Source organism: Juglans microcarpa x Juglans regia, chromosome 1D, assembly GCF_004785595.1.
Source record: "Juglans microcarpa x Juglans regia isolate MS1-56 chromosome 1D, Jm3101_v1.0, whole genome shotgun sequence".
Classification (NCBI taxonomy): domain Eukaryota; kingdom Viridiplantae; phylum Streptophyta; class Magnoliopsida; order Fagales; family Juglandaceae; genus Juglans; species Juglans microcarpa x Juglans regia.
In genome coordinates this window covers 14,742,977-14,753,194 of record NC_054594.1, presented here as the reverse complement: position 1 = coordinate 14,753,194, position 10,218 = coordinate 14,742,977, and the positions used below count along the sequence as shown (strand labels likewise).

Here is a 10,218-nt window from a genome sequence, read left to right as displayed (position 1 = left end):
AATCAACCAATGCAAGCATGCCACTTCATCAAAAATGAATTTTAATTTTACAAAAGTACCCTCCATTTAATATAGAGTTATAAAATAGTTGTAAGTTGACCATTTTCCTAAATTTTGATTCAATAATTTTTTCTTATACTGGTATTTTAAGATTCAGTTCTGCTTAAAAACAGTTAAATTGCATCTGAGATCTTTCATTGATGCTTTATCACCTTAGAGAACTGGTTCCATCTTTTATTTTGGGTTTTCCTCTTGCATAGTTTCCGTGTACAATGGATGCACCTTTGCGTTTATTAATAAAATCTCTATTACTTATCAAAAAAATTATATCCATTGTTTATTACAATTATATGTAGGGAAGCTAACAATAGTATGAAGAATGACATGCATAAGAAAACCTTCAACTAAATTTGATACGTCTAACTTGACTAACACATCACATACAATAAAAGGCTACTTATCAAGTAGGAAGCTTTTTAAATCACATTAGCCAACAGATGCTTAAATTTCTACTGGGTTATCTGGGACCAAAAAAGAGGTCAAAAGTTTGAAGAAAAATGTGAAGGAAGCGATGAAACAAAACAAAATTCAGAAGCAAATCATATCTCACAAATTATGGACAGAGCCATTTTTATAAGTTCGTGTATGACCACCATGCTAAAGAAAATGTGAATGTTATCCAGATGTTGATCTCACCTATAAATAAGGCCTTCCTTGTAAAGCCTAACAAAAGCCTCAGTCACATCCTTTGATCTTTTCTCATCCATTGTAAAGCACTGAAAAGTAGGAAAATGTAGTAGATCACAGATTGAGATCAAACAAACATCAAATCGGCTCATTTTAGATGTTATCAACAACCCAAAAATTAGTGGCAAACATACAACATCAACAATACAAAAACCCCACAAAACAGAGATCAAACAAAGATAAAATCGGCTCATTTCAGATGTTATCACAACCAAAAAATCAGTGGCATACATACAACATCAACAACCCAAAAACTCCACAAAACACAGATCAAACAACCAAAAGAGAAAAATAAAAATCATTTTTTTTTAATTTCTTACCATTCTAAGACGACATACGGTGGCTCTCGGCAGCTACAATACCGAGGACTGAAGCCGTGCGGAAATGATGAAGCTGGAGAAGCCGTACGGAAATGGTGAACCAAGGGGAGATTATTTGTTACACGGTGCTGGAGTTGATGACTCAACACAGTTCCGAAGTGATACGGGGCGGGCAGAGGGTGAGGAAGGACACGAGCTGGGGGAGTGGAGGAGAGAACGCGGGGGAATCCTTCTGAAGAAGTGAAGAAGAAAGCGAATGTGGGGGGGAAATCCAAATTGAAATGCCCTTATGGACAAAACGCACGTTTTCTTTTTTTTTTTCAAAAAAAAAAAAAAGAAATCCATGTTGGCTGGAGTGCGGAGGTTGGGTGAACAGTGGGTGGTTGTGTAGTATAACTCCTTTCACATTAAGGACATGTTAGGAGTAGAGTAGAATTTTTATAAATAGGAATAAAATAATAATAAAATAGTGAAATAATAATAAAATATTTTATAAAATTTTAAATAAAAAATATTATAAAATAAAATATTATTAAAATATATTATTTCTTTAAAAAATTTTGTTTTTTCTTTTTAAAAATTTAAGAAAATATTAATGATTAATTTAAAAATATTTATATTTAAATAATATTTAAAAAGAAAATGAGACAGATAAAAGAAGAGTTTTAAAATGAAATTTGTTTACAAACAAGCCCTAAAACAAAATGAAAAATACGAAAATGGTATGATCTGATGGCAGTGCCCGATACACGGACACCCCCAATCTGTACGTAACCCTAACCCTAAACCCTCTCCCTCTTCCCTCCCTCCGTCACTATCAGTGAGTCCGGCGCCAGCCATCCTTATTCTGCGCGGCAGAACTTCATTTCCCGCGAAGATCTTCGTTCCCAGCCGGCTCCCCTGCCTCCTCCCTCGCTCCCCTCACGAATCCGAGCGGTAGATATTCTTTTCCTCCATTTTTTGTTTATATTTTTTATTTAGAAATTCTAAGTTGAACACGAATTTTTTTATTTAGAAATTCCAAGTTGAACACGAAATCGGGCAGTTAGAAATTCCTTGATTGAACACGAACGCTATCGGTCCCTGTAGGTCCCTGTAGCAGGACCCTTTTTTGTTTACATTTTTTAATCTCCTTGGGAATGTTGATGCTTTGAGTCTTTTGATTGAACACGAATTGATTGATTTATAAATTCTTTGAACACGAATTCCTTGAGTTACATTTTTGTGTGCAGAGACACTTCTGTTACTCCCTTTGCAGCTGCACCAAACGTTTATGGACCACAGTTCTTTTTTTTTTTTTTTTTTGGTTTATCTAATGGTGGTGGTGTCATTTTAGTGACAGAAGTTATTGTCTCTGTTGAGATTTGAAAATCAGACGCCAACACTTTGTAACACAATAGGGTGTCAGTCAACTTGTTGGTGAGATTTTAATTGATTAGAAAAGAGAAAGAATAATAAAGTTTGATTGATATATATATGTACATGTATGTATGTAGGGATAACCTAGCTACAAGATTAATGTTTTGCACTAGAGGACTTAAGACCACCATGTACATGGGTCTTTACAGAAAGTCGAAAGAATACTTAGGTCTGCATACTCATGCACTAGAATACTCATTCACACAGCTGGTCATACTCATACTCAGGTTCTTTCAATATCAACCCAATTGTAAACATGCTCGGTTTGTTCAAAGTGAATTATGAGCTAATTAACAGAAAGAAAAAGAAGAGCCCACAAAATTGGCGTTTTGAGGATTTTGTTGCCCCAATGTCAGTAAACAACTTTGAACATGGTCTCCATTAATATTCAACTTTAGATCAGTTTTTGAAGAGAAAAGCTGCTAGAGGTAAGCAAGCTGCATTCAATGTGCTTTTTTCTTGTACGTAATTAACTCTGCTTCCCTAATTGCCAACTACCCCTCATGATTAGTTCACCACAGCTAAAAGTACGAGACGAAACAACTAATGGCATCCAAAATTTTGTATAGGTCAATTTTATATATATATATATATCTGTGTGTGTGTATGTGTATGTGTGTGCATGCCTTTTTTATCATTTATTTCTTCAACACATAAATGCTTTGAAGTTGAAATTATTGGTGACTTTGACTTTGTTTTGAGTGATAGGTTCTTCTTACACAGTTCAAAGGCTAGACTTGCAATAGATTCCGAGATGGACCTCTCGAATAATCAGTATGATGAGGTAGGGGTTGATAATGAGCAAGATAACAATGAAACTATTGAAGAACCTAAGGTTGGAATGACATTTTCATCTGCAGAAGAAGTTTGGTCTTACTATATGAAGTATGGTAAGCAGAAGGGGTTTGGGGTATGTAAAAGGAATTCTAAACAGGGAGATGATGGGAATGTCAGATGGTTTACCTTAGTATGTGCGCGACAAGGCACATCAAAGAGTAAGGCTGCCAATGTTCTCAAGCCAAGGCAAACAGAGAAGATAGGGTGTATGGCTAGGATTAATGCGACACTGAATGATGAAGGTGGATATACCCTATCTAAAGTAAACTTAGATCACACACATGTTTGTAGTCCGGAAAAGGCAAGACATTTCAGATGCTTTAAGAAGGTTGATGCTCGAGTGTCTAAGAGATTTAAAACAAATGATGAGGCAGGAATACGAATGAAAAAAACCTTCAAGTCTCTAGTTGTTGAAGCCGGGGGGTACAAGAATGTGCCATTTGTGGAGGAGTGTCGAAACTATATTGACAAAGAACGACAACTTCGCCTCGGGATTGGAGGTGTTGAAGCTCTATGTAACTACTTTCAACAAATGCAAAAAAAAAATTCAGATTTTTACTATGAAATGGACGTGGATGATGATCTGAGGTTAAAGAATGTGTTTTGGGCAGATGCCCGAAGTAGAGCAGCGTATCAATCATTTAGGGATGTGATTACATTTGACACAACATACCTGACTAATGCCTACAATATGCCTTTTGCACCGTTTGTGGGTGTGAACCATCATGGCCAGCCAATGTTATTTGGGTGTGGATTGATATCCAATGAGGACACACGCACTTTTGAGTGGTTGTTTGAGTCATGGTTGAACTGTATGAATGACCAACCACCAAATGCAATCATTACAGACCAAGACAAGGCAATACAACTTGCAATTTCGAGAGTGTTTCCAACGTCTAGGCATCGCTTTTGCTTGTGGCACATAATGAAAAAGTTTCCTAAGAAATTTGGATCACATTCTCGATATGAAGAGATCAAGAGTACTCTACAGAAGTGCGTGTATGACTCTTTTAGTGAGCAGGAGTTTGAAGAATGTTGGTGCGATTTGCTCAATACCTATGATCTTCATGAGAATGCATGGTTGGGATCACTATATAGTGATAGGCGTTTTTGGGTGCCGACCTACGTTAGAGACACATTTTGGGCTGGAATGTCAATTGCACAACGGAGTGAAGGCATTAATGCATTTTTCGATAATTACGTTAACTCCAAGACCACTCTGAAACAATTTATTGATCAGTATGATTCAGCCCTTAGGAGAAAGGTAGAGAATGAGGCTATTGCTGACTTCAATTCATTTAACGCTGAGATTCCATGCATCAGTCACTATCCTCTTGAGAAGCAATTTCAAAAAGCATACACAATTGCCAAATTTAAAGAAGTGCAAGACGAATTGCGAGGATTCTTATATTTGACTACATCGCTTTTGGAATGCGAGGGTGGAAAATATACGTACATAGTTGCCGATGAGGTTCAAGTGAGTGATGAATTAATAAAACGTGCAAACTACATTGTCAAACTAGATGAAGATCTCCTAGAGGTTAATTGCAGTTGCAAGTTGTTTGAGTTTCGGGGCATATTATGTAGACACGCTCTTCGTATCCTGACTCAATTAGGCAAGAGTACAGTACCATCAAAATACATTTTGGATCGGTGGAGGAAGGATATAAAACGAAAATACAACTTTGTCAAAAGTAGTTATGAGGCAACTAGCAATCCCGAGGGACAAAGATACGATAGAATTCAAAATTGCTTCTATGAATTGTGTTCGAATGCTGCAAAGACCGAGAGTAGTTGTGTGAAATTAATTAGTCAGCTAGAGCAGTTGAAGCTAGAGTTCCATTGATGGAGATGACTATGTTTTGGCAGAGATTGCTATGTTTTGGTGGAGATTGATGTGGACATCATGCTTGGAGCAGCTAGTTCCATTAATGCAATATTTTGGTGATGTTTGTGTTTTAGTAGTTGAAATTGATGATAGGCGTTGTTGGAAAGACAATGAATGCTTTTGTAAATAATTTTTGTTAAAGGTGTTTGTACATGATAACACTAGCATGAGTCATTTTTATGACGCTTTTTCTGGAGAATGGATGACGTTTTTTTTTTTCCCTTTCTAAATGAGTCATTTTTAGGTTGTGGACGCAAAATATACTTGTACAGGTTTATTTTGATGGTTCAACGAGAATACTACTAGTTATATACTTTCTCCAAATGTATGTCATATTGGATTGTTTGGATAGTGAGATAAGATGTAATAAGATGGTTTTAGATGAAAGTTAAAAGTTAAATAAAATATTGTTAAAATATTATTTTTTTATATTATTATGTTAACCTTATATGAGTTCCAAGTGAGTACTTTTTAGAATCAGTAATTGTTAGAATCATGGGGTTTTAATACCTGCAAATCTGTAATAAGAAAAACACCCAAATCTGCAGCATCTTTACATACCAATGCAGGAGCTATGTATTGTGAGAGTGAAGCTCCGAAAAAGAACTAAATAAGGTATAGCAAAACATACAGGAAATGAAACATGGAATTTGCCTCCACAAAGAATCCAACTACTTGAACATGAAAATATCATAGCATCAATGGATAGATGATAAAAAAAGCATCTCATTGAATCAATTACTCCCGAATCTTGACTACAAACTAATGCCCATACAGAACTTAAATATTTTACACATCAAAGACTAGTTTCCTAATTTTATTATAGCATTAAATTAGTAACATTTTCTTTCGAACCAACAAGTGGATATAAGTAATCAAAAAAAAAAAAAAACCCATTGCAGTGAAATTGTAAGTATGTAACTAGTAACTAGTAACTAGTAACTAGTCTAATTTCGTAACTAGTCTTCTCAAGTTTTCTCTTGCGCCTTTCAACTTCAGTTTTTAGTCGATGTCGAGTGATTTATATATCCATTCCTGATGCCGAGCCTGCAAAATTGACATGATGCATATTAGCATACAAGACAATAAACACAAATGAAATAGGGGCAAGAAGATAATTTTTCACCATATAGTTTTAGCATCCAAAAAACCACCGTCCTTCATTTTCCTTAACATGGACAGTTCTTTTTTTTTTTTTAGGTGCATGGACAGTTCTTTAATATGATTTAATACCACAATAACATATTGGGTATTCAACTCTCGACTTTTTTGAGCTTGAGTTATTGCTACTACATGACTCATACATTACTATTCATAAACAAACAGTATTATAGTTAATGGAATACGATAACAGTCTTACTACAAATAGATTCATTGTAATACACTAACAGATTTAAAATAACGTATAATATTGCACACAATCAGAATACTGGAGAAGTGGTTTTTTTGCTAGAAGTATATATATGCTCCAAAACAGAGAAATATCACAATTTTCATAGCCAACGAAACCACCACCAAGAAATAAAGAAGAATAAACATACACACAAAGGGAAGAAGCGAATATCACTTGTTGGAGGTCCAGATCTGCTCACCGATTCTACGAATTGGTAACTCTGTCGCTTGGACGGGAGGTAGGGGATCGATTGTCACTGATATCACGGGAGGGAGGGAGGGAGGGAAGGGAGCCGAGCAGCAAGTGATGTTTTGTAAGGTTAGGATTTCAAATGAGGGGAAAAGCAGGGCCAAAGTTCCATTTTGCTTTTTTAAGGAAAATGCAAATTTACCGCTCAATTTTATTGTTTATTTATTTTAATTTTTATTTTATAATTAAGGAAATGATTATTAATAAAATTATATATATTTTTTAATAATTAAGAATGTTAAGAAAATACATAAAAAAATTAAAAAAAAAAAAAAAGAAATTTATAACAAGCGGTATAGCTAGCTAGCGTGAACTTTTTTTAAACAATACTGCTACATACCACCGGGTGGTAACCCCGCCGCGGCCTAAAAATATATAAAAAAAAAAAAAAAAAAAACCCAGAAAAATTACTTACGCGGGAGGAGGGAATTCATTTCATTTTCGTTTGAAAAAACCAGAGCCCCAAACTAGATCAGAGCTGCACGCGGTCTTCGATCCCTCCCACGGTCTTCTCTTGCGGTCTTCTCTTCTGGATTTGAAGTCTATTCTTTCATCTGCATTTTTGGGTAAGAGATCTTCATCTGTTTGTTGTTGGGTTTTAGTTTTCTTTGGGTTGAGGTCTTCATCTGCCGTTCTCTTTGGGTTGCTCTTGTCCTTTTTATTTGTATGTGAAAAATCTGTGCTTAATGGTGGGTTTTGAGCTGTTGGGTCTTTTTTGGTCCGTAATGCAAACAGCAGCAGTAGTAGTAGTAATCTTGTGCAGTAGAAGTCAAGCATGTAATAGGTGTAGTTTAATATCCAATTTTTCATAGATGTGTACTTTGAAAGGTCGCCTATGACAAGTAATAATAGATTTGCAGATATTGTTTATGCTTTTTTTTTTAGTGTGTCTTCTAAATTCTTTTTGTTTTGCATTTTTAGTATTTTAATGGGTATTGGAAATTCATTCATTCATTAGCTATTGAAAAAGGTAGTTCTCATTTGATAATTAATATATTATCAAATTCAACCATTGGTGGTGAAGAACCAAATTCAACCAGCTATTGAAACTAAATGGCTCAAAAAAAATATCTGAATATTTTATCAAGGACATATGTATACAACAACAGAGCAGAAGTGAAAGGAAAGTGAGGCCTGCACATGGTGCTAAGTAGTCTATGAGAACCTGAGTAAATTTGTCTCGAGCTGGATCCAAAACTTGAGCATGAAGTTTGAGCCAGAGATCAAGCAAACCTAGTCTATAATGAAGTTCTATCTTTTAGTCCTTGAGTTTATGAAACAATTCTAAGCTGCAAAACAGCTGTTTGGGATGAACCCAACCCCCTCTTTGTATTTTTTGACTCAGCAGAATATCTACTGTCATATGGTATTTAATTTTCTTGGTCAGATTTGATTGTTTTTTGGTGGGTCTCAATCAATCTAAATTGGCAAAATAGAAATCTTGACATCAATTCTAGGATGTAGGTAACCCACCACTAATGCTTATTGAAACCTGCTTTTGATGCTTGTTATATTCCCTTTTTTTAAATGTTGATTAGAATCTTCTTCTACCAATGAAGGTGCATGTTCAGTCCAATCCAGCTGGATGCTTGGTTATATCCCGTCAACCAGCGCAACTGGATAATCCTTGGGGAGTAACACCTTTTAAAAAGGTTTGTAAAGGATTTCTTATGTTTAGTTGTATGTACTGTTCAGTGTTGCTTTGCTGCAGTGCGTCCATGTAACTCTACATAATAAAGATCTTCTCCAATTGCCTGACTAAATCAAATGGCCCAATTCTAAAGAGAGATAGCCCCATCATGCGAGCCCTACAGTATTTAATGTTGCCCGTAAATGATTTTAGGGATACTCTGAACCCCACTTGAATATTTAATGTTATATCTATCTATCTCTCTTTGCTTTAGACCATTCAATTGGGCTAGACAGTGGAGAGGATCTCAAATTCTTTGCTTAATAGAGTGGATGATTTCTTTTGGCTTAAAAGTATTCATGTAAATAATGAATGTAAGCTGATGCTACATGAAACCCCTTTTCTTATACCACTTTTTTTGGTTTAGTTTGGACTGGATGTAAATGCTTTCGAGCTAATGATGTGCTTAGGAGGAGTTCAAGGAATTCTGATTTATGTATTTATAAAAAAATCTTTGTATAGACGTGAGGCTCTTTATCGAAGCATACCTGACTGTAGTAGTTCTCTTTCCCAGGATGTTAGCTTCCCTTCCAGAATTGATCCACATCAAACATCTGCTGTTGTCACCCTGCACGGACATTTGTTTGTTCGTGTCCCGTTTGAACAGTCAGATTTATAGAATGTGGAGATAACGGTCCCCTTTCCCAGACACAAAGATTGCCGCTTCAGTTTGTGTCTAGAAGATGAATTAACTTCATGTGGACAATTAGAAGTTGAATTTTGCAGTGTAAGTTTTATTTTTTCTAGTCATGCTTATAGTTGAAGCTCAAGCCTACCTGATTGGGTATGCATGCATTTACATTAATCTAGTATTATGTAATTAATAATTGTAAGATGTTATAATTAAATAGTGATGATGGGACCATTTGATACTCAATATATTATGCTACGAACTGTCCTTTCACTTGGCATTTTAATTGCTTGAATGGCATTTTAGTTGTTTCTACATGATAGTTTATTTTTTTCCCAGCTATAAAAACCCACCTACTGAAGTGTTAATTGGCTGTCTTGATAGTTTATACTAATTTTCAGAATGAGAAACGGGAAAGAACAGCCAACTACGCAGACATTATCTAACTCAAATTCCCCATCCGAGGTATGTATGTTATATGATTTAATATATCAATAACATTGGTATTGTTGAGTCGATATTTATTTTCAAAATACATTAATAACTTTATCTAATAACATGTTAGGCCATACCATCAACAAGTCCAAACATCTCAAATTACATGCCTGGTTACTTTGGACTAGTGCCTACGTGGTCACCGACTTTTCTACCATATCCGGTTGGCAACCAATATCCAATCAACAGACAGGTGGTGATAACTGATCAGGATTTATTCTTAATAAGTTGGCTTCTATGCACCTATAAAAAAAATAAGTTGGCTTCTTTGTAGGAGTTTAATTGCAGACTTTTTGTGTTTATTGCAGAATGCTAGTTATCCATTTCAACATATCATGGAACTTCTGACTCCTATCAACAATACAAGCTCCGCCACAAGCAGAATAGTTGGTTCAGATGATAATGGACCTGATGGTGGGGAAACTGAAGCGCCATGTGGATCTCCTAGAGCTGAAGAGTGTACTAAGGATAGATCAAGTCCTACAGAACTTGGTGATGGCAGTGCTGAGAAATCTCAGAATGTCCAAGTGGATAATGATGATACAATTG

General features: G+C 35.5%; 1 protein-coding gene and 1 long non-coding RNA gene across 2 annotated transcripts; both read left to right on the top strand.

Annotated features, from left to right (window-relative positions):
- The first annotated feature begins 1,751 nt into the window (after positions 1-1,751).
- Positions 1,752-5,426, top strand: LOC121268157 (protein FAR1-RELATED SEQUENCE 5-like). The gene is made up of 2 exons (XM_041172291.1): positions 1,752-2,003; positions 3,195-5,426. Exon 2 carries the CDS (start codon positions 3,241-3,243, stop codon positions 5,167-5,169), a length of 1,929 nt encoding a protein of 642 aa, XP_041028225.1. The 5' UTR covers positions 1,752-2,003; positions 3,195-3,240; the 3' UTR covers positions 5,170-5,426.
- Positions 5,427-8,082: 2,656 nt separating this feature from the next.
- On the top strand, positions 8,083-9,409 carry LOC121267917. Its single transcript, XR_005941093.1, has 2 exons — positions 8,083-8,505; positions 9,058-9,409. It is a non-coding gene; the product is annotated as an uncharacterized LOC121267917 (long non-coding RNA).
- Positions 9,410-10,218: the final 809 nt, after the last annotated feature.